Genomic DNA, 24,073 nt, shown 5'->3' on the forward strand with positions numbered 1-24,073 from the left:
TTTCAGAGACATTCAAAAACGTATTTATCTGGGTTGTTCTCAGAAATATGTGCCTGTTTCTGTGTCATTTAGACCCAATAATAAGCATGCCAGTACAGACAGAAGTTTCTCACGTGTAGAAATTCAACACTTGTTCAAGTCATTCAGCCAGAAAGGAGATTATTTGTCCAACTCGTTGCTTGAAATAACTTGGTTACATTTCTGTTTAAAAGCAGAATTAAACACTTGCATTGATCGAAATCGTTAAAACCATTGTTAAAAAGATAATTAACACAACAGTCTAATATTTGTGAACATTGTGTAAAGATGCGGTTTTGGTATTGTATGCCGGTCATGAGAACGCTGATAACAAGGAAGGCAAAGCGCTCTTGCGTAACTGAGATGCGCGAAGAGCAGTTAGCAGATTGATGAGTTGTGTTTGCCGTGTTGAAAACGTTGTCTCTGCTTTTCGGTAAACACAAGTTGCATGGGGTCGGCTGATCGGTGTGTCAGTCGCAGGTGGAAAACAGGGGGTACACGTATTGTCGACTTTCCTATTTCGCCCCCCCCCCCATTTTCTTTTATTTAAAAGATGAGTACCATACTAAGTCCACTATTGCTCAGCTACCCTGTGCTTATGAATAAGAATACAGATGACACACGCATTATACACAATTGTGCACTGAAGTTCAAGACTGAAAGTAGAATCCTTGCGTCATGACTCAAGCGTTCTAGTTCGTGCCTTGTTCTTTAAAGTAATCTTGTTCCTGGGTGCATGTGGTGTGCAACATGAAATCAAACAAATGATGTTGATAATATGTGATATCAACTGTCACTTCCTGTATCAAAGAGCATTTGCTCTCTTCAGCAAACGGATGTCGTAAATCCGCCATGTTCAAAGTGGATGTTGCTGCAGAAAACGATGATCGTATAACCAAACACATCAAATCAAACGCACAATTTTTGAACGTTTAATGGATCAATACAAACAGCACTCAAAACTCATAGAGTTGACAGCTGTCTGCTCATTCTAACGTAGCTGTCAGCTCACAATGAGAGTGACCACTACACCGCACATGTTTCTGAGAACAATCGAAATACTAATCCAGAATCCATTTATGTTCAAGGATCACCACGCAGTATGCAGAACCGAACAAAGCATTCTCAGTTTCTGTGTTTAAAAGAAAAGCAAAAATAGGAGGACTCATACGCAACTTCCTGTCAAAAAAAAAACCACACAAAAAAACAAAAAAACAAAAACATACGAATTCTTGGCCAGCTTTTTTTGTGGAAAACTCAAGTAATCATTATACAAAATCTACGTGACTATTGATCACTCCCTCTATGCGTATATACAAACAAAAATAGAAGCACCCACCGGTCCAAAGTAGTACTGATATCTAGTGAACACTTGAGACATAGAGGACAAATACCAATGGCTGTTATGCTATATGGCGGAATACATTCTTGTTCTTTTTCTTTCCGTGCAGGCCATCCAAACTTGTTTTCTTGAGATTTTGTACAAAATATAGCGAAAACAAGCGCACAACTTGAAGCAACTGCCTGTACAAAGAACACTTTTTTCAGTCTCTGAAAAGGCACTTAAAATACAAAGAAGGCCGTACGTTTCTGGAAAGTGTGGCGAAAAAGGAGGCGCCACTTGAATCCATTGCCTTTACAACGAGACATTCTTTCAGTTTATGAGAAGAAAGGCAAGCACACGAAAACTCATGTGACCAAAGAAAGAGTGACGACAAAAGCGAGCACTACACAAATATAACGCTGGCCTTCCAAAAAGAGTTGTTCTTCAGTGTCTCGGAAGTGTACAAAAACAGGAATCAAATCTTGAATCTATTACCTGTACAAAAAGAAAGTATTTCAGGGAAGAGAAGCAGTCTTTCAGTTTCTGGGAAGAGAAGCAAACACAGGGGCACTCATAGGACCGAACGAGTACTGGTTCCTGGCGGCCACCTGAAACATGTAGCGTTGGCCGGCACGCAGATTCGGAATCACAACGTATTGCGCAGATCCGAATATCGGTAGTTGGTAGGTTCCTGATGTGGGTTGGTTGCTGTTGTCGACGAGGGCGAAGTTGATGACGTAGCCAGTGATTTCGTTGGATCCGGCGGCCGGGGAGGGCGAGGGTGTGTTTCGCCACTCCACACGGACGGCAGAATTGTTGGCCACCTCCACGTCACGGATGTCAGGTCTTCCCGGCATTCCTGTGACAGAGAAGACATTGAGTGAAAGAGAGAACACAACTCAGGATAAGGATATGTAAGGTGAGGATAATATTTCATGTGGAAATTAGGGGTGCCTTTTCATTTTGGGAAAGCGACGCAACCCATTTTTATTTATTTGTTTTCCTGCATGCGTATATTCATGTTTCCAAGCCCTGGGATTTTCGCTGTGAACTGGGGATCTGTATCGTGCGAATGCGTGCATACGAGGGTGTTCGGACACAGAGGAGAATATGCACACAGTTGGGAATAGCGAAAACTGGTTCTGAGGCCAGCAACGCTACATACTGAGCAACTCAGAGCTTGACTTTGTGGAAGACTGGAACGGGCTTCCATAATGCGGGAGGGCTACAGGGGCTAGCCAGTTGGGGGAAATTGAGTAAAAGAGAGAATGCAACTCAGGGCTTGACATAGTGTAAAGAAGGAACGGGCTTTTAGAATGAGGGAGGGCTACAGGGGCTGATCAGCCGGGGTGAAATGGGGTGAAAGAGAGAACGCAATTCAGGGCTTGAAAGGGAGGAACGGGCTTCCAGAATGAGGGAGGGGTACAGGGGCTGGTCAGTCGGGGTTGGGTGGGGGGGGGGGGGAAGGTGAGTGAAAGAGAGAACGCAACACTCTCTCTCTCTCTCTCTCTCTCTCTCTCTCTCTCTCTCTCTCTCTCTCTCTCTCTCTCTCTTAGGCGCACAGACTTCCTCGTAAATCATATGAAATGTTGTATAAAATGGATGAGAGTGGTAAAAAGAACTGGGCCTCAAGTGTTCGTTGTAAATTGTATGAGTATGGTTTTGGTTTTGTGTGGTTGAATCAGGGCGTTGTTAATGAAAAAGATTTTTTGTGTGTTTTTAGGGAAAGGTTGGTCGATTGCAGATGGCAAGAGTGGGATTATCATATACAAAATAGTGATAGATTTGCTGTTTATCGGACATTCTGTACTGTACATGACATTAAACCCTATCTTTTGTTGAATATGGATAGACATCTAAAGTTTATTATGACTAGGTTTCGATTAGGTATTTCAGAAATTGCTGTGCATTCTAACCGATATAAAAAACATAATGCCGATCAGTTGATGTGTCCTCTTTGTAAAGAAAAGCAAGAAGATGAAGTCCATTTTGTTTTTTGTTGTCCATACTTAAACAGATTAAGAGAAAAATTTATCCCATTTAAATATTATAAAACCCCAAGCACTTTTAGACTTAGCCTGCTCCTGGCCTCACCTCAAGAAACTGTTATCAGAAATGTATCCCTGTATTTGTATAAAGCCTTGAAATTAAGAGATGTTGTAACCTCGTAGTTAAAGACCGTGTAATATATGTTTTATTCTGTAGTGTTGTGCGATTATTATGTTATTATGTTGTACCTTTTCTGCACCTGATGAGTTATATTATTTGCAACGTGAACCGTTTGTTCACACCCATTCATAAGGGGCTATGGCCTATTGAATAAATTATCTGCGTCTGCGTCTGCATCTCTCTCTCTCTCCACTCTTCTCAAGCTGGAAATCGAAGGCAGCACCACACACGATTGTGCAAAAATATATCTCCTTAATCCACAAAGTCGATGGTTCGTATCCAACTGCCAAGTTTTCGCATCATCGAACACAAGTGCGACAAATACAGGCACAACCAATTAGGGACTTTCTTCTCCAGCTTTCGTTCACTTGCCGCACATAACCGCCAACAGATCGATCAGCAAAGCAATGGACGTGTGAGAATACAGGTGAACCTTCCTTCTCAGCTACAGTATCTCTTACCCAATGTATCCATTAAACAAGCGTGTGTGTGTGAGTGTGTGTGTGTGTGTGTGTGTGTGTTTGTGTGTGTGTGTGTGTGTGTGTGTGTGTGTGTGTGTGTGTGTGTGTGTGTGTACATTGTTACGCGTCATTGTGCTTCCAAGCCGTGTTTGCTTGCTCATGTTCTACTATTCGACAGCAGTTCTCTATTCTTCTGTTTTGTCAGAACTGCATTTGAATCTTATGTATAGAAAAAAAAATGTCGTACTCCTTAATGATGACTTTGTGAGCAAGCCTCTGAAAATTGTAATGATCAATCCACTGATTAATAGAATAACAAATCCATTCCATCAAACAAGCAAATAGGTCCCTGTCACTACAAAAAGCATTTGTCTCACGGAGATGTTTCCCAAAATATGACACGGAAATTGGGACCAGGAACGCAACCCCCTCCCCCCCCACCTTTTGTCCTAACCTCTTAGATCCCTGTTTTTCTAAGATTTCATTAGGTCTGTAAATTGGACTCCATTTCAAGAATTCTCCTTTAAGATCTGGTTCTCTTTGACTTTGAAAATGTGTGTAAACGGAGAGGAGGGTGGTGAAAACAAATCAAGATCCAGACTGCTTCCTGTGCAAAGGTCGAGTTAGTTTTTTACAATGAAGGAATGACACTAGTGATTTTTAAGAAATGTAATTCATCCCAGGAAGCATTTATAATTTTGATGTTTTGTATGTGTCCAATTGGAGGGATGGTCTTAAGCCCGACAGCTCCGAGATAATGAGCCGAAGCGGCCCCTCCAGAGAGCAGACCGTCATCACATCATTCTCTCCGTCGGCCCCCCTGCAAGGCAAAGAGAGCTCAGACAAGTTTGTGATTGTGTGAATGTACGAGAAAATGATGATGGTAATGATAATACTGTGGGGGGTTATAATCTGGTTTGACTTACTGCACAACAGGGCATAAGTCTACACTCACTGCCATAATTATCCTGGCGTCAACCAGACCCGAGAACTGCTGCATATGATTGGATATTTAGAGCAACGCCATCAAAGCCGCGTTCGTGAAGACTATGACACACACAACTACGCCTAGCCTTCCTGGCCATCAGAGATATGTCTGTATGGTCCGCGTGAAGTTGACATATTTTACTGCTTGGATCACTTGTTTTTCTTCCCTTTCCCAAGGCTGTTTTTTTTTTTTTTTTTTTTTTTTTTTTTTTTACAATTTTATTCAAATAAATAACAACAATCAACAATATCTCATACAATGAATTAAATACATCTTATCGAGTACAACAAGCTAACTTTTTTTAACGTTTTGTTCTTCGAACACTCACACAAAAATGCTTCTTATCTGTAACTGCCTATTAAAAATACTTTCCAACGGTAAAAACGAATTTGTTTTTTTATATATACTAACGCACATCTTTCCGATTAAGATAATGTGGTTCAATTTATACATAGTTGCCTTTTTCACCATTACAAAATGCATACCAAATAAAACATCACTAACTTTCAAAACAATCTTAATTTCTAAAGTACGAAAAATAAATTCTTCAATAAACTTCCAGAATTTGTATACAACCGGGCATTCAAAAAAGAAGTGTTCAATGAAATCAGTTACATCACAACAGTAATTACATTTATTAGTTTCCGTTACTTTCATTTTACACAGGAGAATGTTGGTCGGATAAATGTTGTGCATAATTTTCCAGTGTAAAACTCTTAATCTAGTCTCTTGTGTTGACTGATGGGCAACTATCCAAGAACGTTCATCAATTTCTACATTAAACTTTCTCTTCCAAAATCCTCCGGAACATGGTACATCTGTTTTCATATTAATAATCTCTTTCCGATATTCTTTGGCACTTAACACATTTTTGCCGTTAAACAGTGGGGTAATACAAACATCATCAGTCATATTTACAACATTTTTCCTCATGAATAATGACACAGCAGCTTTTACAACATTATATTCAAGAATTCGGTTTGGCGAATATCCAATCAAATCACATATATCTTGATATGATAATATGTCTCCCGAACGTACAATGTCAGTTAATACCAATACACCTCGTCGTATCCAACTTTCAAAAAATAAAACTTTGCCACTATACGTTATGCATGCATTATTCCATAATAAAATCGGCCCGATTGTCCCACGATCGTAGTGGTTATTATCCAGCCAATATTTTAATACTGCTTTCCAAAAGTGTGATTTCACTAGGTCTAACCCTTTAAATCTTGCACTGTTTACATTCGATAAGAAACATTCAAAGTGCTTTCCAAAACGCAAATACATCATCTTTGGAGTGAGACTCCAATTATCATTTTCATTTGATGTAGTCAGTTGTGAAACCCATTGTATTAGAAAAGAAATTTGCATTTGCCTAATATCGATCATTTTTAGGCCACCCATTCAAAACATAAAACGTTTCTTTTCGCCGTTTGAAAGGCCTTCCGATTACAATCTCTTTTTCGCCACAAAAATCTAAGGTATTTACTTCATTCAAAACACAGTCAGGTAATACAAACGCTTGCATAATATACACAAATTGTGAAATTAAAAACGTTTTCACAATACATATTTTCCCTAAAATGCTCAAATTTCGCTTCTCCCATGCACAAATCAATCGCTTAATATTCCTTATTCTTCCAGTCCAGTTATCTTCTACCAAAGAAGCACTCTTATCATTACAAAAATATACACCCAAAATCTTCAACTTCTTCTTCCAAACAAAATTATAAAATGTTTCATCACAATGTTTCCTACTACCCAACCACATCGCCTCAGACTTTCTCTTATGTATCCTTAAGCCTGAAAAGCTAGAAAAGTCATTCATTATTTCAAGTGCATAATACATATCAATCTCATCCTTTAAAAAAAGGGTGATATCGTCTGCATACAGAGCAATTTTAATAACGGTTGCAATATCAACATTATTCCATAACGAAATTCCTTTAATACGTCTACACTGTCTTATTTTTGATGCCAACAATTCAATGGCCACTACAAAGGCCAAACATGAAAACAGGCACCCTTGACGAATCCCGGCTTTCACATAAAAAAAATCCGACAACCATCCACAATACTGCACTGAGCTAACCGTGTCGTTCATTAACACAGTCACCCATTGAACAAATTCTGGCCCAAACCCGAATTTTTGAAAGGCTTTAATAATAAACTCTTTTGATATACTATCGTACGCTTGAACACAGTCAATTGCGACCAACAGACCAGGTTGATTTAACTCGTGTGACTGTTCGATTACATCATCAATTAACCTTAATATTGTAGATACTTTTCTGCCTTTAATATAACCGACTTGATCTTTCTGAACAATATCACCAATAACGCTTCCTAACCTTTTTGCCAAACACTTGGCTATCAGTTTATAATCGCTGTTTGTAAGGGAGATGGGTCTCCAGTTCTTTAATTCATTTTTGGGCAAGTCCTTTCCCTTGTGTATAAGAGTAATGACAGCTTTGCGCTGCGTGGAAGACAATTTTCCATCGTCAAAACTTGCATTAAAAGACGCAATTAACAATGTTCTGATGCGGGTCCAAAACACTTTCAAAAATTCTGCAGTAATACCATCAACCCCAGGGGCCGACCCAGATTTCATTTGTTTTAGTGCAGCGAGAGCTTCGTTTTCAGTTATTAACCCTTCACACTCATTTCTCTGAAAATCTGAAATCTGTAATGTTGTCACATCAGATAAAAACTGATCCACCTTTTCGTCCATGTTTTCAACGTTTACTTTTTTTCTGTACAAGTCAGCATAGTAATTCTTTTGCGCGTTCAAGATTTCACGCTGGTCAGTTATCACTTCCCCAGATTCACACTGTATACTGTCCATAATCTTCGCATTTGCTCTGGCTTTTTCAAGGTTGAGAAAATACTTTGTGTTCTTTTCTCCCTGTTCTATCCACTTCGCACGGGCGCGTACTTGGGCTGCGCGAGCTTTACACTGCTCAACTAATTCTATTTTTAACTTAAGGCTGTTTTGTGTATGTGTACTTCACATATTATTTGTCTGTCTGTCTATCTAGTTTCTCTGTCTATCTTGTCTATCTAGCCTGTCTGTCTATTTAGTCTGTCTGTATAAAGCATTTTTGTATGAGCTTAGCTCTGCAACTAGTCCACCGTAAGCCGTGCTTTTTATATTAGTGAACGCTGGCAGAAATGTAAAACAATATAAATTATATATATATATGAGTAATATGGCAAACAGTTTAGCTGCGTGTGCGTCCCCGGCTGTTTCGACTTTTATAATCTATCCACAGAGGGTTACAGTTGCGAATGAAATTGTGTCTGAGCACTCTTGTGTTGTTATTTTCCCAGAGCAGTAGGTGGTCCATATAAGGAGCTGGTCAATATTAGGAGTCGGTCCATATTGGGGGCCCATATTTCCCGTAAATTCGTGTTATATCCGCAAGCTCAAAACACAGCGTACATATACTGCGAGAAGAGTGCACAATGTTGCACAGATACGTAATCAATTGCATGTGAGCTTGTATATATGTGCATTCGTCGTAGCTCCCAACAGAGCTTTCCGTCTATAAATGACGTAAATATCATGGCTTCCTTGCACCATAATATATATTTCCAGATCAGAACATTGACCATAGTGTCACACACTAAAACGCTTTTCATGTTAGAGTTGTGCCTACATTATGACAGCCTGAAAGCAGCACATACACACTGTATACTAAAAGGAATTTCCATTTCAATTATCTCCAATAAACAAAACTGTATTCCACAATGCATTATGTGCAGAGTGCCTGTCCTGGATGGAAAACACTACAATCCTTTTCATTCCCATACCTCTTCATTGAGATTTCATAAAAGCCGCAGAACATTTGAATAAACTTGGACAATAGTTTTACTCGGGCTCTGTGGTCAGTAACCTCATGTCGACATTACTTACGCGTTGTTCTTCAAGAGTGCGTATTTCTGTCACAACCGTTTAAAGATGCACATCTTCCAGCGTTTACAACCATACTAAGCATCACAGACCCGTCAAGCCTTTGTCATGCAGTAAGAGCACCCTTCCACTTGAACGCTTAAAAAAAAATCAACTTCCTGTGAAGAGTGATGAGCATGATTTAATTGTGCTGATTGACATGGGCGTCAGTTACGAAATAATTCATCGCAACATGCACACTCTTCGCTCGAAGCAGTCAGGCAGTTGAGTTGTTGTATGCATCCAGGTGGAATGATGCTCTTATTGCTCGCAGAAGCCGTGCCGGCTGTGTGATGCTTGTAATGATAACATTTTGTAACTGACACTGGTGTCAATCTGTTAAATTGAATTGTACCCTTCGCTTTTCACTGGAAGCAACCAGGAAGTTGAGTTGTTGTATGCGGTCAAGTGGAAAGATGCTCTTATTGCTCGCAGAAGCCGTGCCGGCTGTGTGATGCTTGTAATGATAAAATTGTGTAACTGACAATGGTGTCAATCAGAAAATTAAAGCATACTCTTCCCTCTTCATCAGAAGCAGCCGGGATGTTGAGTGTTGGCATGTGTCCAAGCGGAGGGATATAGACGGAGAAGCCTGTGTAGATCTGAGATGGTGGCCGGTGTCACGAACTGAAACCTCTGCTGAACAATCCTTCGCATTGCGGGCAATGCGCATGCGCCATTCCTGGACTTAAAAAATGCGACCCGGCTTTGACCGAACGAACCATGGGTTAGGGTTAGGGTTAGGGTAAAAGTTAGGGTTAGGTTGTTCACGACCTGATTAATCTCCCCATGTTAGCGCATGCGCATTGACCGCAATGAGAAAGATTGTTCAGGCAGAGTTTTCAGTTCGTGACACCGGGCTAGTTTACAGGGGACGGACTAGCTGTGTCTTGAAAACGAGAAGCATTGTGTTTATAAGTGAGTTGGTTGTTACTACTATTTCAGTATATTGACTTTCTCCCTGTTTTGACAAGGTTCTTGTTTTCGATATAGAATTTTGTTGCACTTTTTGTTTTTGTTGTGAACATAACATAATTTATCTGCTTTTAGTGCTGATGGCTGACTGGCTGGCTGGTTGGTTGGTTGGCTACATACCTCCTGCAACTTCATACGTGTGCACCCGTTGCAGGATTTTGTACTTCCTGTGAGTTCATTGACCAAAATGTAAATCTGTCCTGTCCAAGCCAGAACATCCACTGTGTTCAAAATGAAATAAATATATGCAACACCCATCGACTCAAACATTCAAAAGGAAATTAGCAGTCTTTGTTCACATCCGGTATAGCAACCTGAATACATGTTAATGCATATTATCTCCCTGACTGACTAGCATTTTGTGTGTGTGTGTGTGTGTGTGTGTGTGTGTGTGTGTGTGTGTGTGTGTGTGTGTGTGTGTGTGTGTGTGTGTGTGTGTGTATGTGTAGGTTATTGGCCGCATAGTCCGAGTTAAATCATTGTGCAAGTCTATTTAAAAGTCTACGACACTATCGAGTGTTTAAAACCTACGTAGTGTACGTTCATCTATTGGTACTTTGAATGAGAGCATCGTACTTAAAAGGGAAAAACAACAGATATATATCAATGACCAAATGTACAGAGGCTTAACATTCATTTAACTGTGGCTAAATTTAATTATAGCCAGCAGCAGACTTTGTGATTCAAGTTTTCGATAGCATTTTTACAAGTTATAATACGTATTCAAAAGAGTTCTCTGGACCGTTAAGTACATTGCCATTGGTTATGACAAAGATACCAGAAGGTAGAATTAGGTTGCGGACCCCAATGAATAAATGAATAAATAGATGAATAGATAAATAAATGAATAAATAAAGGTAATAAACAAATGTTTACTAAAACAAATATTAAAAAAATAAACCAATATATATATAAATGAAAACGAAGGAAAAGAGAAACAAAACTGTGCATCAAAATTCACACTAACAAAAACCCCAACCTAAGCTTTTTATTTTAATAACCCTTTTTCCCGCGGATGCAATTAAAAAAGGAAGTCTTCTGGAAAACTGGTCTTATTAGATGACCACCTCGGTGACTACCTTTTAGGCCCGAGAGTTTACTGTTTTAAAGCCGCTGAAGGAACACATACACGTGCAAGTTAGAAGGGGAATGAACTCAAATGCCCTCTGTCAGTTCATTATATATATATACCGGATATATATACCGGATCTAATTAGATGGACTCCCAAGGGCGACGAGGTAGCTCAATGGACAGCAGCGCTGGCTTGAAACCAGTTCATTTGTCGCTTTCTGTGTGAGTGCGACCCCCACGTTCGGCGAGGGATTTATTTCCCAGAGTCAGACTCCTCTCGGTGTCCGAACAGCCCTGTGTGCACGCACGCGCACGATAGAGATCCCAAGTTCACAGCAAACAGTCGCAGGGCTTGGATACATGAATACGTGAAAAATGTGACAACTCGCTTTCCCCAGTGAGAAAGCAGCCATGAGGGTACCCTAGCAGGACGATATGATACCAATACCAACACCAATACCAAAACCAACAGTTCTTGAGTCCAGACAGGTACGGTAACTCACTTGGTTACAGCCGACTGGACTTGTTTCAACATTGACTGGGAATCGAGATGAGGGTGTGGTGTGTGTGCACGTGTGTGTGTGTGTGTGTGTGTGTGTGTGTGTGTATATGTGTGTGTGTGTGTGTGTGTGTGTGTGTTTGTGTGTGTGTGTGGGTGTGGGTGTATGTGTGTGTGTAGAGCGATTCAAAGTAAACTACTAAACTGATCTACATCAAACTTTACATGAGAGTTCCTGTGTATGATATCCCCAGATGAGTGTTTGTTTGTTTGTTGATAAATGTCTTAGGCAATGACGTCATATCCGGCTTTTTGTGAAAGTTAAGGCCGCACTGTCACGCTCTAATTTTTCCACTAAATTGGTTGAAATGTTGGTCAAGCAATCTTTGACGAAGTCCGGACTATGGGATTACATTGCAGCTCGAAAGCTTACAAATTAATTAATTAGTTTGCTCATTAAAGTTGTCATTAAAATCGATTTTTTGCAAACAGATTTAAAAATGATTGCATCGTATTTTTCATCAAATTTTGAATCTAAAAATATGTACATATGTCATGTTTACATTTAAAATGTGATCACAATTAACGAAAATAGGTTCATTAGTACTACGATTAAAATGTAAAAAATCAATCCAAAAATGATTTCATTTTATTCTTTTATCATTTACTGATTCCAAAAACATATAGATATATTATGTTTTAAAAAACAAAAACAAAAAAAACAAAAAAAAAACAAGTCGCGTAAGGCGAAAATACAATATTTAGTCAAGTAGCTGTCGAACTCACAGAATGAAACTGAACGCAATGCCATTTTTCAGCAAGACCGTATACTCGTAGCATCGTCAGTCCACCGCTCATGGCAAAGGCAGTGAAATTGACAAGAAGAGCGGGGTAGTAGTTGCGCTAAGAAGGATAGCACGCTTTTCTGTACCTCTCTTCGTTTTAACTTTCTGAGCGTGTTTTTAATCCAAACATGTCATATCTATATGTTTTTGGAATCAGGAACCGACAAGGAATAAGATGAAAGTGTTTTTAAATTGATTTGGACAATTTAATTTTGATAATAATTTGTATATATTTAATTTTCAGAGCTTGTTTTTAATCCGAATATAACATATTTATATGTTTTTGGAATCAGCAAATGATGGAGAATAAGATAAACGTAAATTTGGATCGTTTTATAAAAGAAATATTTTTTTTACAATTTTCAGATTTTTAATGACCAAAGTCATCAATTAATTTTTAAGCCACCAAGCTGAAATGCAATACCGAAGTCCGGGCTTCGTCGAAGATTACTTGACCAAAATGTCAACCAATTTGGTTGAAAAGTGAGGGCGTGACAGTGCCGCCTCAACTTTCACGAAAAGCCGGATATGACGTCATCAAAGACATTTATCAAAAAAATGAAAAAAACGTACGGGGATATCAATCCCAGGAACTCGCATGTCAAATTTCATAAAGATCGGTCCAGTAGTTTGGTCTGAATCGCTCTACACGCACGCACGCACACACACACACACACACACACACACATACACACACACATACACCACGACCCTCGTTTCGATTCCCCCTCGATGTTAAAATATTTAGTCAAAACTTGACTAAATATAAAAAGATATAATGTTGCATTTAAAACAAGCTTAGAAAATTAAAAATGATACTGAAAAGCGCGCGTTCCTGCTTACCGCAATACGCTATTGCGCTATACTGGCTTGTCGCACGTGTTGCACGGGAAAAATGTGAGCGATTTCCATGCCGTGGGGATTGACGAAGCTGTTATGTCTTGGTTAAAAAAATGCAGTGCGTTCAGTTTTATTCTGTGAGTTCGACAGCTTGACTAAATGTCACCCTCCACCACGAAATGAGTCGCATGTCACCTTTGCATGATTTCCATATTTTTACATTTTCCGAAAGAGTGTTTTATGCTCTATCCAGTGGTGAAAACCGTTCAGAAAAGAGCAAAAACTGTTTGAGTTATAAGCCTGTGACTAAGGTGACCCACACACTGTTACCAGACACTCACACAAGACTTATAATTATTAAGCCTAGCGCAGAACCGCGCGAGATGACATGCGACTCATTTCGTGGTGGAGGGTCACAAATGTTGTAATTTCGCCTTACGCGACTCAGTTGTTCTTTCCTTCTTTGGATATGTTCCTGTCGGGTGTACTCTGCCTTGAATCCAATGGGTTCTTCCTTCTTCTACTTCACCGAAGTTTAAATCGGATTATTCGGTACTCGAAAAGTATCTCCCGCCAGATTTAAGTACCTCTCCATTGCCCATAGGCACACACTTACCACACACTAACATCTCTTCTAGCTTTTATTCCGCCCCACTTTCAAAAAAATACTTTAAGTCTTGTTAAGTCCAGACATGATGAGAGCAAACTCAGACATGATCAGACATTGTTGCGCAGAAACCACGGCCCTTTCCCAAGGCTATAGAATAATCCCCCGCCGCCAACCCCCCCCCCCCCTCCCTCCTCTGACAGACAGACCGGTACGGTACAGTACAGTCACGGACATATAGAAAGACAGACAGATCGAGACGTACACTCACACATACACACATATACACAGACACACACACACACACACACACACATATACAAAGACACACACACACACACGCACACATATACACAGACACACACACACACACACACACATATACACAGACACACACACACACACACACACACACACACACACACAAACACACACACGCACACACACACACACATACACACACACACACACACCACACACACCACACACACACACACACACGCACAAACACACACACAAACACACACACACACACGCACACACACACACACACACACGCACACAAACACACACACACACACACACACACACACACACGAACACGCACACGCACACACACCAAGCACACCAACCACAAGAATACACACACCGACACACACATCCACAGACATACTACAGATTCGCACCTTCTCTTCTCCTGTTCCTCTGTCTTAATACTGTCGTTCGGGTCTACATCGTATGTTATGCATCTTAAGATTGAGAGAAGAATCGACTTATATCAATCGATCAAACTATCAATCAATCAATCAATCACCCCCCCAAAAAAAACAAAAAAAAACAAAAAAATCAATTAACCTGGAGACCCAAATTTCAGTATATCAAAAAGCAAGGAAACCTACTCAGTGCATCTCATCCCAAACTGAACTTGACGTCGCTTAAATCCATCCCTACCCCCCCCCCCTCCCCCACCCACCCCCTACTCCTGTCCTTTCTGATCCCAACCCACCCACGTTTTTGTCCACACGCAAACACTTTCCCGTTATCTATAACGCCTCCTCAGCTCTTGAGGGGATACAAAATAGCTCATCACACGGCATCAGAAGTCATCCTCTTCCTAACGTAGACCTTTTTTATACTTAGTCAAGTTTTGACTAAATATTTTAACATCGAGGGGGAATCGAAACGAGGGTCGTGGTGTATGTGCGTGTGTGCGTGTGTGTGTGCGTGTGTGCGTGTGTGTGTGTGTGTAGAGCGATTCAGACTAAACTACTGGACCGATCTTTATGAAATTTGACATGAGAGTTCCTGGGTATGAAATCCCCGAACGTTTTTTTCATTTTTTGATAAATGTCTTTGATGACGTCATATCCGGCTTTTCGTGAAAGTTGAGGCGGCACTGTCACGCCCTCATTTTTCAACCAAATTGGTTGAAATTTTGGTCAAGTAATCTTCGACGAAGCCCGGGGTTCGGTATTGCATTTCAGCTTGGTGGTTTAAAAATTAATTAATGACTTTGGTCATTAAAAATCGGAAAATTGTAAAAAAAAATAAAAATTTATAAAACGATCCAAATTTACGTTTATCTTATTCTCCATCATTTGCTGATTCCAAAAACATATAAATATGTTATATTCGGATTAAAAACAAGCTCTGAAAATTAAATATATAAAAATTATTATCAAAATTAAATTGTCCAAATCAATTTAAAAACACTTTCATCTTATTCCTTGTCGGTTCCTGATTCCAAAAACATATAGATATGATATGTTTGGATTAAAAACACGCTCAGAAAGTTAAAACAAAGAGAGGTACAGAAAAGCGTGCTATCCTTCTTAGCGCAACTACTAGCCCGCTCTTCTTGTCAATTTCACTGCCTTTCAGTTTGCCATGAGCGGTGGACTGACGATGCTACGAGTATACGGTCTTGCTCAAAAATGGCAGCTACTTGACTAAATATTGTATTTTCGCCTTACGCGACTTGTTTATATAATAGACTGAATGACACTGGAAGTACGTTTTGAGTTCAACCGAGACGTTACAATGTCTGTTAGGAGTAGTGCTGATTTGTTCATTGCAGTTTTAAAGTCATGTTTGACAGAGAGTCATTCACGAGCGGAACAATATAGTTTTAGACAAACGTTGCTCATTAAAGGCACAGTACACCTCCCGTAAACCATCACAGATACTGTCAGGCTTTTACACACAGTACAAACACCTTTCCATTTGAACACTCACCGAACGGGAACATTCTAGGTGCCCTACGTAAAGAGCGAGCAATTTTCAATTAATTAAGTTTTCGGATTGAGACCATGTCAATCGGACCCATCCTGAACTCAGGTCAAAAATGAGTTACTTCCCTTCAACTGGCGATAGCCCTGGAGCGATGATTGTGCGTTTTGCCGCTAGACCTAACTTTTAAAATCTAAATAATAAATTGACAGCTTGTTACACAAACATTCTTAAATCATAAAAGAATTATTTTTTCATCAAGACAAGATCAGTACAATTCGAAGTTTTGAAAGTTTGAAAAAAGAAAAGCCCGGAAGCAGGGTCACGTAAGGTCGTGGTTTTCGTAGCAGACGTCGGTTTATAGGCAGTCAAAAGCCAACGCTCGAGTTCTTATGAACCACATTCGTTTGTTTCGTGAAAAGTCAGAGGTACATAATAACGTGCTATTGCAGATAAGCTCACAGCGAGCCGCATTCAAATTACAAACTGACGACTGCATTGTGAAAAAGGGAAACTGGATCACACGGGTTCACGATGGCTCAGGGGTAAGATAAACCACGCAAAAATAAATTCTTTGAAAATTGCTCGCTCTTTACGTAGGGCACCTAGGATGTTCCCGTTTGGTGAACGTTCAAATGGAAGGGTGTTTGTACTGTGTGTAAAAGCCTGACAGTATCTGTGATGGTTTACGGGAGGCTTACTGTGCCTTTAACCCGTCCAACGGATAACGCTGTACTGAAATGATAGGCTAACATTGATCAGGTTGTAAATTATATGCATGGAAAGAACGCAGCAAGCGGTTTATTTATTCATGTGCTGGATAATATAATCTATCTGTCTTCTCCTGGGACATCCCAACCCCTCCTCCCCCCCCCCCCCCCCCCCCGCTCCCCTTAAACAGGCATTTATAACATGCCGATTGAAATATCTCCTTAGTGTCCTTTTGGTGGTCAAAAGATAAAGCGAATTGAATGATTTCTCTAACAGTTGAAACGCCCCAAAAGCTTTACCCATGCTCTCACAACATTAATGGGCTTTGGCAATTTCCACCCGAGCTTTAAAGCCTTAGTTAGCTGATAAGAAAACAAAAACTGATTCCTCATGCAGAAATTCAGCATATTTTCCTGAACGTGTATATCTCTTTCTTGCTTCGGTGACACGCGACATTTATTCTATGCGATCGTTGTTGCTGTTTTTTCTTCGTTTTTATATTTAGTCAAGTTTTGACTAAATATTTTAACATCGAGGGGGAATCGAAACGAGGGTCGTGGTGTATGTGCGTGTGTCTGTCTGTCTGTCTGTCTGTCTGTCTGTGTGTGTGTGTGTGTAGAGCGATTCAGACTAAACTACTGGACCGATCTTTATGAAATTTGACATGAGAGTTCCTGGGTATGAAATCCCCGAACGTTTTTTTCATTTTTTTGATAAATGTCTTTGATGACGTCATATCCGGCTTTTCGTGAAAGTTGAGGCGGCACTGTCACGCCCTCATTTTTCAACCAAATTGGTTGAAATTTTGGTCAAGTACTCTTCGACGAAGCCCGGGGTTCGGTATTGCATTTCAGCTTGGTGGCTTAAAAATTAATTAATGACTTTGGTCATTAAAAATCTGAAAATTGTAAAAAAAAATAACAATTTATAAAACGATCCAAATTTACGTTTATCTTATTCTCCATCATTTGCTGATTCCAAAAACATATAAATATGTTATATTCGGATTAAAAACAAGCTCTGAAAATTAAATATATAAAAATTATTATCAAAATTAAATTGTCCAAATCAATTTAAAAACACTTTCATCTTATTCCTTGTCGGTTCCTGATTCCAAAAACATATAGGTATGATATGTTTGGATTAAAAACACGCTCAGAAAGTTAAAACAAAGAGAGGTACAGAAAAGCGTGCTATCCTTCTTAGCGCAACTACTACCCCGCTCTTCTTGTCAATTTCACTGCCTTTGCCATGAGCGGTGGACTGACGATGCTACGAGTATACGGTCTTGCTGAAAAATGGCAGCTACTTGACTAAATATTGTATTTTCGCCTTACGCGACTTGTTATTCTTCTTTGTGTATTAACTGTGTTTTGTAATCCCACTAGAAACCACGCTTAATACAAGAAGACAACCTCATACTTCTAATGGGGCCAAGGCCGTTCCACAGATGTTCACGTCGGGTCCTCAAAAATGCACACAAAAAAATTTAAAAAATGCTCGGAAACTTCACCAACGACTAGAAACAGGACAGACAACCGCCAGAAGCGACAACCCTACTCGTCTGTGGCTCGTGAGTTAAGGCCCATTCAAAAAGTAATACCGTCTCCTGTCAAAATAAAAATGACACAGACAACTGCGCAACGGCGTGGTAAATAGGTTACTCGAAGGCTTACCATATGGACGGCTTGGAGCATTGCACAGCTTTGTGATCTAGAGCGGTGATTGGTCCGTCTGGCTGTTCCAGTAATTGCACGGGAAGGGTAAGAAGTCATAAGTGGCACGGTCGTTACTTGAAGTGGTAGTTATCACTCCTGATCCAATGGTGATTTAAGAGAGAGAGAGAGAGAGAGAGAGAGAGAGAGAGAGAGAGAGAGAGAGAGCGAGAGAGAGAGAGAGAGAGAATTGAATTGAATTGAATTGAATTGAACTTTATTTAACAAAGATTAAGATTTAAGGCTACGCCTTTTCTTACAATCTGTTCTTGGGAAGCACAGACACACAATGATAAAATTGACGACAGAGAGACAGAGAGAGAGAGAGGGTGTGTGTGAGAGAGAGTGAGAGAGAGAGAGAGAGAGAGAGAGAGAGAGAGAGAGAAAGAAAGAGAGAGAGAGAGGGTGTGTGTGAGCGAGAGAGAGAGGGTGTGTGTGAGGGAGAGAGAGAGTGTGTGTGTGAGAGATAGAGAAAGAGAGAGAGTGTGTGTGTGTGAGAGAGAGAGAGAGAGAGAGAGAGGGAGAGAGAGAGTGTGTGTGTGAGAGATAGAGAAAGAGAGAGTGGGTGTGTGTGAGAAAGAGAGAGAGAGAGTGTGTGTGAGAGAGAGAGAGAAAGATGGATGGATGGATGTTTTATTGTTCTAATCAATGTGTTGATTTTTACAATTTTCAGACAAATGAAATTGGTGCATAAAACGAAATTAATAAGGGTGTGATACATCGGGCTTTAAACATGGCCTACACATGCAAATAAGTGAGGCAAAATAAAGAAAGAGCCTGCCAAATGTTAAGACATAATCATGAAAACATAGCTTGGAAAGATAATATAACTTAAGCAAACATGTCAAACGACACCAACACACATACACAGATATACACGTACAGACACGGACACACACACATACACACACACACACACACACACATACAGATACACACGTGTGTGGGCACACACACAGCAAATGATATGCAAATATACACATCTGAAGCAGTCATTAAATGCATACAACAAATGCAGGAAATTACAGTAGGTATCATATGCTTGATAGCAAAAGCATACACACACACACACACACATACACACGCGCGCGCACGCACACACGCACGTAAATACATAAACATACATACATACACGCACGCACGCACACACACACACACACACACACACACACACACACACACACACACACACACACACACACACACCAATTAACGCACACATTTTCCGAGATGAAGGGAGTTCACGTTTACGGCACCTTCAAGTCAATCTCTTGTCACGGGGAATGCATCAATGATTCCAGAGCATGATATATGTTCGTACAGGGAACGCCAGAATCACGTGAGCGGTTCGTTTTCTGCAAGTCATTTTTGTCGCATTCGTGAGGCCAAGAACAGGTACTTTGCAAAGGATACAAGCTGATCCTCCACCGTGCAAGTGAACAAATATCGTAAACAGTCTTCGTCTGAAAAATACTGAATTCTGCCAATATATCTCTGTCTGATGCTATCGTAAGTGGGGCAATAAAAAATAACATGGCTTTCGTCTTCAGCAGTATCCGGGCAGAAAGGACAGTCACGACTGGTGTCAGAGTGAAAGTAACGATGTCGATGGGCATTGAATGGGGAGACCCCCAGTCTAAATCTAGACAAAGCAATTTTATAAAGGCTCACATGAATCATATTCAGGTATTCTTCGTGCCCAATACAACTTTTGAAACTGTGGTAAAATTCCAGGCGTGTACTTTCTGACAGACATGTAAACCATTCCTGTGAAAACTGGTGCCTCATTGTCTCCTTCAGGTCTCCCAGAAAGAACTTTTCATCTGCCACCCCAGCACACAACCAAACGAAACCATATCCAGACTTGCACAAAAGGTCTTTGACATGTGTGACCCAGTTTGTTTGCCCTCTGTCGTGATTGTTCAAAAGAGACAGGTAAGCCATCTTTGAGAGTCGAGAGCATGGTTGTTTTAACAGCCGAAACCAGTATTGCACACATTTTGCAGCAGCATCAACGTAAAGTTTGTTTGTTTGTTTGTTTGCTTAACGCCCAGCCGACCACTAAGGGCCATATCAGGGCGGTGCTGCTTTGACATATAACGTGTGCCACACACACGACAGAAGTCGCAGCACAGGCTTCATGTCTCACCCAGTCACATTATTCTGACACCGGACCAATCAGTCCTAGCACTAACCCCATAATGCCAGACGCCAGGCGGAGCAGCCACAGGATTGCCAATTTTAAAGTCTTAGGTATGACCCGGCCGGGGTTCAAACCCACGACCTCCCGATCACGGGGCGGACGCCTTACCACTAGGCCAACCGTGCCGGGATAAACGTAACGTGGATATCTTCCTAGCTCGCCGTATATCGTATCGTTGGGGGTCGACGGGGGTACGTTTATAAACAACTTACAGGCAAATAGGTGAACTTTCTCAATCTGTTTATTGTTCTGGTGGCCCCATATTTCTGCTTCTTACAATAATGATGGAACGATCTGTGTATCGAACAACTTAAAGAATACAGCGCACGAATGACACCCATCGGTTTTAAGGGCCTTGAGAATTTCAATAGTGCCTTTCTTCGCCCTGCATACGAAGTCCTCATGCAGTACTAATATTATAACTTAGCATTGTTGAAAAGTTTAGTTCCAGGTACTTGTATTTTCCAACAACCTCCACTTTCTCATTTCCCAAAGTCCATTTTTCCCTTGTGACAGGTGGCCACCTTTGCGAAAAACTTTTCAGTGTTTACTTTTAGTCCTAGTCTTTGAGAGGACTCGAAGAGAAGGTTTAACTGGTTCTGTAGTCCCCATACTGTGGAGGACAACAACGCCAAGTCATCCGCGAACAGCATTAAGAAGATCTCGATCTGGTTTGGCAAAAGCTGAATACCATGATTCCCTTTAGTCATGACATCATTAGCTAACTCGTTTATAAAGTACGTGAATAAAATTGGACTGCAAATACAACCCTGTTTTTAGCCCTGGAGGCTGCTGAAGTAGTCTAAAATGTGACCCTCCACCACGAAATGAGTTATAAGTCTGTGACTAAGGTGACCCTCACACTGTTACCAGACACTCCCCGGACTTATATTTAGCCTAACGCAGAACCGCGCTAGGTGACATGCGACTCATTTCGTGGTGGAGGTTCACATATCTCCAGAGAGAGAGAGAGAGAGAGAGAGAGAGAGAGAGAGAGAGAGAGAGAGAGAGAGAGAGAGAGAGAGAGAGAGAGAGAGAGAGAGAGAGAGAGAGTGAGAGAGAGAGAGTGTGTGTGTGAACGAGAGAGAGAGTGTGTGAGAGAGTGAGAGAGAGAGAGAGTGAGAGAGAGAGTGAGTGTGTGTGTGTGAACGAGAGAGTGTGTGAGAGGGTGAGAGATAGAGAGAGAGAGAGAGAGAGAGAGAGAGAGAGAGAGAGAGAGAGAGAGAGAGAGAGAGGGGGGGGGGGGTGGCAATCTTAAATGTTCATACGGTCAAGACTGACTGTTGATAAGTTTAGGCCCTTACAAGTTACGACCGCCGACTGTCCGAAGTATCACAGAGAAAATAACGCAGAGGCAGAGCAAACTACATCCACCGTGGTAACTCCCTACAAACAAGCACACACACAAACAAACAAAAGCACACACACACACATACAAACAAGCAACAACATACAATTTAAAAACAAGCAATCAAAGAGCGAAAAATCAACAACAAAACAAACAGATACACACACTACAAGGAAACAAACATACTCACGCGCACAAACAACCTAAACTTTGCATAGCTATTTCTGTGTAAGCCGTTCACTTTCAAGAGAACTCAATGTCAGGAGAAACATTCAAAATTACGGATGCTGAGATCTAATGGACCAACAAATGAGAACCATAATGATGGAGACGATCTTCAGACATTGGCTCAATTTGCTTCACAATACTCTTCACTGATCTTTTAAGGTGGACGCATGCAAAACATATCTACCCAAACTGTAATGTTACGAATATTGACGTTCTTTTATACCAGTAGAGACTCGATGACGGGCAGAAAACAAGCGTTCTTAACTGAAAGTGCCTCTCTCTCTCTCTTCGTCACACTCAACAATGGGCCATTGCTTAAAGCCTGATAACAAACATCATTATGTTTCTTGGCTCGCTCACTTTTTCTGTTCACTCATCCAAAAGACGTTGCCATTTGTTTTGACAAAATCATCAGGCTTAAACAGGCGATGCAAAAGTCCCACGCTTTGAAGTAAGTTACTTCAAAGTGTGGGAAGATCCCCCACACTTTGAAGTAAAAACTGAGTTTACTTCAAAGTGTGGGAAGATCCCCCCACACTTTGAAGTAAAAAATGGGTTTACTTCAAAGTGTGGGGCACATCCCCACACTTTGAAGTAATTTACTTCAAAGTGTGGGATTACTTCAAAGTGTGGTGCAACAGGGGGATTTGTGTCGAGCTCCAAAATCGCAATTATCCACAGGAATTCATGTTAAAAAATATGGCGTTCATGAAATGGAAAGGATTTGGGGAGAGGGCAATAGACATTTCGACATTTTGCAAATGGAGTAGACCCCCCCCCCCCCCCCCTCCACCCTTTGAGAACCCGCCATTTAAGACCTCCCCCGGTTAAGGGGGATTTCACTGTACAACCATTATTCGTTAATATCTACCAGACTCACCCGGTGTGGGTTCCGTGTCGAACTCCAAAAATCCAGACCGCACGACCTCCCCTCGTTGACCTTTGAGCTCCACGTGCGCTTTGTACCTCTCCCCGGGCTGCAGGTTCCTCACGGTCAGGGAGCGCGTCAGAGCTGACATTTGCTGGGTCAGCAGGGCCACGTTCGCGATGTCCGTCAGTTGAACGGTGACCCCGCTGAGGTCGGGTAGAATCTTGGGCGGGACGTACCAGGCTACCTTCACCAGGTTGCTGTCCAGTTCTTCAGTGAAGACCCTCAGGTTTGTGGAGTCGTCGTCTGTCTCTGGAGGATGGAAAATACACAAGAACTTGATTGTTTGGACTCAAAACCTAACACAGGCGACGACACGACATTTGTTTGTCGTCAAGTCTCTCATGTGGGGGAGTCGTCATTTTCTGGTTGGACATTATGATATTTTTGACCCACAAGTTTTCCCTGGTTTATTAGTGCAGTCATGTCCGCCACAGTGACCATGTGTGTAACGTTGTATTGCTTGTATAAGCTTCTGCTTGAGTTCGTGTCCTAATTACTCATTACCAATCGTTTCATGTTAGTTTGAACAGAATTCTGTTAGAACCAAAGGATGCTTTTATTCCATGTGAAAGCCAGGACAGATGTGTGGTGGTGAACATGGTGGTGAACACGGTGGTGAACATGGTGGTGAACACGGTGGTGAACATGGTGGGTGAACATGGTGGTGAACACGGTGGTGAACACGGTGGTGAACATGGTGGTGAACATGGTGGTGAACACGGTGGTGAACATGGTGGGTGAACATGGTGGGTGAACATGGTGGTGAACACGGTGGTGAACACGGTGGTGAACACGGTGGTGAACATGGTGGGTGAACATGGTGGGTGAACATGGTGGTGAACATGGTGCATGGTGGTGAACATGGCGGTGAACATTGTGGTGAACATGGTGGGTGAACATGGTGGTGAACATGGTGGTGAACATGGTGGTGAACATGGTGGTGAACATGGTG

At 41.1% G+C, this 24,073-nt stretch overlaps 1 protein-coding gene and 1 long non-coding RNA gene across 4 annotated transcripts in view; one reads left to right on the forward strand and one right to left on the reverse strand.

Annotated features, from left to right (window-relative positions):
* The window catches only part of LOC138966286 (uncharacterized), a 470,291-nt gene that overhangs the window by 412,685 nt on the left and 33,533 nt on the right, over window positions 1-24,073 (forward strand). The window lies entirely within an intron of this gene.
* Window positions 935-24,073, reverse strand: part of LOC138966283 (cell adhesion molecule DSCAM-like) — a 91,806-nt gene continuing 68,667 nt past the window's right edge. For all 3 annotated transcript variants that reach the window (XM_070338441.1, XM_070338440.1, XM_070338439.1), the window contains 2 exons: window positions 23,071-23,370; window positions 935-2,201 (listed from right to left, as the gene is read on the reverse strand). In XM_070338441.1, coding sequence (XP_070194542.1) covers window positions 1,879-2,201; window positions 23,071-23,370 — 623 coding nt within the window. In that variant the 3' untranslated portion in view covers window positions 935-1,878. The remainder of the gene's footprint in view (window positions 2,202-23,070; window positions 23,371-24,073) is intronic.

Source organism: Littorina saxatilis, linkage group LG5 (assembly GCF_037325665.1).
Source record: "Littorina saxatilis isolate snail1 linkage group LG5, US_GU_Lsax_2.0, whole genome shotgun sequence".
Taxonomy (NCBI): domain Eukaryota; kingdom Metazoa; phylum Mollusca; class Gastropoda; order Littorinimorpha; family Littorinidae; genus Littorina; species Littorina saxatilis.